Source organism: Morone saxatilis, unplaced genomic scaffold, assembly GCF_004916995.1.
Source record: "Morone saxatilis isolate NCDOM2014 unplaced genomic scaffold, NCSU_SB_2.0 Contig6, whole genome shotgun sequence".
NCBI classification, from domain to species: Eukaryota; Metazoa; Chordata; class Actinopteri; family Moronidae; genus Morone; species Morone saxatilis.
Genome location: NW_023340206.1, coordinates 6,055,849 through 6,059,497, shown reverse-complemented (window position 1 = coordinate 6,059,497; position 3,649 = coordinate 6,055,849). Strand labels below are relative to the sequence as shown.

Sequence of the window (3,649 nt, the reverse complement as noted above, 5' to 3'; positions counted from 1 at the left end):
AACCCTGGGCCGCTGCAGCAAGTACATGGTACATCGGTACATGGGTCGCCAGTTCTACCAACTGAGTTAACCGCGTGCCCTAGTTGTCATTTTTTTAATTAAAAAATACCCATTAAATTTCTCTAGACCCCAAGGTGACGATGAATTACTTGTTTTGTCTGGACACTCAAAAACCCAAGGTTATACAATTTATTATCATACATGACTAACAAAACCTGGAACTAGTGAATTTCTGCTATTTTCTCTTGAAAAGAGACATTTTTACATTTCAGTTCTACATTTTTTAATTCATTCAAGGTAAAATTCTCCATGTTATCTAGCAGATAGGGACGCATTTTGCACATTCAGACCCACAGTCTGTGCCAAAGTGCATACAAGGTCTCTTTAGAGCTCATAAATATGTTTGGGATATCAATGCAAAGCACATAATCCTGTGGATTATGTTCATCGTACACAGTATTATGTAAGTGAAAGGTTGCAGCCATTATTTGAACTTGGAGTTGCCCTTATAACAAGCAGAGAGGCAGTATCTAATGTCTCCTGTTACGACTCTGTCTCTCCGGCCCTCTGCTTCTACACATGGTAATAATTTACCTAAAGAGATGGAATAAAAATGTGAAACACACTTGGTCATGGAGTGTGAAAGTGAGGCGGTGTGATAGACGGAGAGCTTGCGGCTGACAATTTAATCTCAAAGTGTCCCTCGGTGTCAGGAGCCAGCATGGGCCGATGTTTGACAGCGCTGACAGACAAATCATGTCAAGGCAACGTCTGCAATATTGAACAAGAGCTGAAGTATTTTCAATGCAGGAAGTGGAAAAATGCTGTCGTGGAGAAATGTGGCTCATTTTCACAGCTGTTTATATTGATTCGGGGGCTGCAGTGTTTGTTTGTGCACTGTGGGCTAATGTTGCCTGGAAAACAGCTACTTTTATTATCATCTCAACTTTCCCCTAGTTCTCTTAGTTTTTGTTTTTGAATGAAACAAACTTTCTCTATCTGTGACTTGGAGGAGAAAAAAAACCCTCTCCACCTCACATCACAGATGAGGCGCAAAGAGGTTGTGAAAGCCTTCTGGGGAAAACGTGTCCTTGAACTGGATGTGTTAATGACTGAACGGGGAGGCAAGAAAAAATTATGCAGCACCTCCTCTCAGTATTTTGACTCACTTGTTCTTTTGTAGAACATGAATGGCACCTTAGGTTTATTTCAGCTTGAAAATGTGTGTGTGGCAAAGGCGAAGAATTAGAAGCCGCCAGATGCTGCAAATGTTTTTGATTTTCTCAGAGATCCTTATTGAGTTTCATGCAGCTGAATTTCGCCGCTGTGTTTGTTTGTTTATCTGCGACTGCCCGTGTATCTGTGTGTTTGTGTTAGGGCTGCGCATCACCTGGAAAATATAGAAATTGCAATACAGCCCAGGAATGGATTTCTTAAGCGTTAGAGAGGAGGAGATGTATGAAAAAAAACAAAAAAGCTGCAGCCCTAGTTCATGTCTGGCAGTGTACGTGTGTGTGTGTGTGTGTGTGTGTGTGTGTGGTGTGTGTGTGCGCGCGCGGCGTGTGTGTGTGTGTGTCTTTCTTTGTGTGCCCTAACATTTATCAAGTACACACACCCTTTTTAAGCTGTCTGGTTTACTTTACCTTGAGGGCTCAGTTGCCAAGTCAATAAACACTATAACATTTGAAAAGATGTTGAGTTTCTATTAAGTTCTAGCTGCTGACACACATTTGTTAATGTTAAAGGTGACTACTGTATGAAATACAGAGCAGTATAAAGGATAAACCAAAACCAACAATGAATGTATTCCTGCTTATGTGTTTGTTATCTAAGTCTGCGTATCCTTATTTCCTCTGTGCCATTGATCTCCATTGTTGTACACAATAACTAGGGAGAAAACTAGTACATAGCTGGACTGTGTATGAGTTGCGGTGGTGGTCTATAATGTGAATTCCTGGGTATAAAATGTTCGTCCTGCAAGATATTCTGTAGTGGTCCAGTATATTTTGACTCATCCTCCAAATTGTTTATAATCCACACTGAAAATAGTCCCCACCAAATGCACATTTCGTTCTGTTTGAGTAGTATTTGCTAAAAACTACAGTGACAAGCTGTTTTTGGAGCTTAAAGTATATATTTCTGATTATTTCATATTCAGTAGGAACCAGTGTGCTTGGGGTTGTGTACCATAGACAGGGTAGGGAAGTTAGTGAACAAATAATTGAGAAAAGAATCAGCAGACAATAAATATCATCAGGTTTTGTCCTATTAAATAGTAATAAAAGAATAGATCAAATAATGTTTGTGTTTATATTTGGTTTTAGTACAGATGAAAAAAGGTTCACTTGTGATACATCATATGTGCGTTATGCATACTGTGTTTCATCATTGTTCCTCTTGTTCCTCTTGTGTGTGTGTGTGTGTCCTTGTCCCTCCAGGGGTATCAGCAGCAGTAAGGTGACCGTGCTGGGTTACGGTCTGCTCACCACAGATGCGCGCCTCCTGTTGGAGACTCTGACCAGGCAGCGGTTCGCAGTGGTCGTGGTGGATGAGTCACATTACCTCAAATCCAGGAACGCGGCACGGACTAAGATTCTGGTGCCTCTCATTCAGAGCGCCAAGCGGGTCATTCTGCTCACCGGTACCCCGGCCCTGGGTCGGCCCGAAGAGGTAATTTAAACCTGATGAAATGAAAAATGACTGGGGGAATATATTTATGGACAAGAATACAAATTTAAGTGGTGTTGTGTTTCCTTCCCAGACCAAAATTTAAACAGTGTGCTGACAGGAAGGAACAGTGTGGACAAATATAAGAACCCACACTCAACAGATCATAAAAATACATCCATATGCTTCAGAAGGAAATCTGAGCCTGCACTCATGAAGAAAGATTAGTAGGCCACAGAGCTAACTCGGGGCTCAGCTCTGGCTTCCCACAAAGGTGTTTCACTCTGCAGCGCAGGTAGATCGCCATGGTAACTTGCTCCAGAGCAGGTTACGCTCAGATCCAACATTCAAAAAGCCAATTAACTCTCTCCGGCATCACTTATCCTCGAGGATCCCGTGGACTTATTTCAATAACCTTTGTTGCAAAAACTTCATTTACAAAGCCCGATATGAACAGACACTGCACCGCAATAAATGAGACAAGTAATAAAAAGGAGTGCACAGGGGGGGAAACTATTGAATTTAGAGACAATAAGAAGGGCTGTTCACAGGACAGCAGTGTTTGGAGAGCGGCAGAGCCATTCCCCTCTCCATAATGATTTATTATATCATTTTTATATACGATATATTGAAGCAGTAGATTGCAGCCATATTCCATCACTGTAGCCACAGAAGATGAAGTGGACTCGGTGAATAGAAAATCTTTTCACAGTCTCAATGTGAAGACACAATACAGTATCAATAAGAGGTACTGTATGTCCACGGTATCCTAATGATAGGGCACTGATACAGCTTTGTGATGAGGCATTTACACTGTCTCTGCTTCTCTTCCAGTCATCCTCTCCAGCCTCAGGAGCAGCATTACTTTTATTCGCTTTTACATTGTTTTTGTGTTGCTCATATAATCGTTGTAATGGCTTCGTAAATAATGACCTATTAGTAGTCAATTTATTTACTGTGAAGATAATGAGAATTACTCTCC

General features: G+C 41.3%; 1 protein-coding gene across 1 annotated transcript in view; it reads left to right on the top strand.

The window, feature by feature from the left end:
• zranb3 (zinc finger, RAN-binding domain containing 3) overlaps nucleotides 1-3,649 on the top strand; it is a 71,183-nt gene that overhangs the window by 11,075 nt on the left and 56,459 nt on the right. The window contains exon 4 of the mRNA XM_035677600.1: nucleotides 2,439-2,670. Coding sequence (XP_035533493.1) covers nucleotides 2,439-2,670 — 232 coding nt within the window. The remainder of the gene's footprint in view (nucleotides 1-2,438; nucleotides 2,671-3,649) is intronic.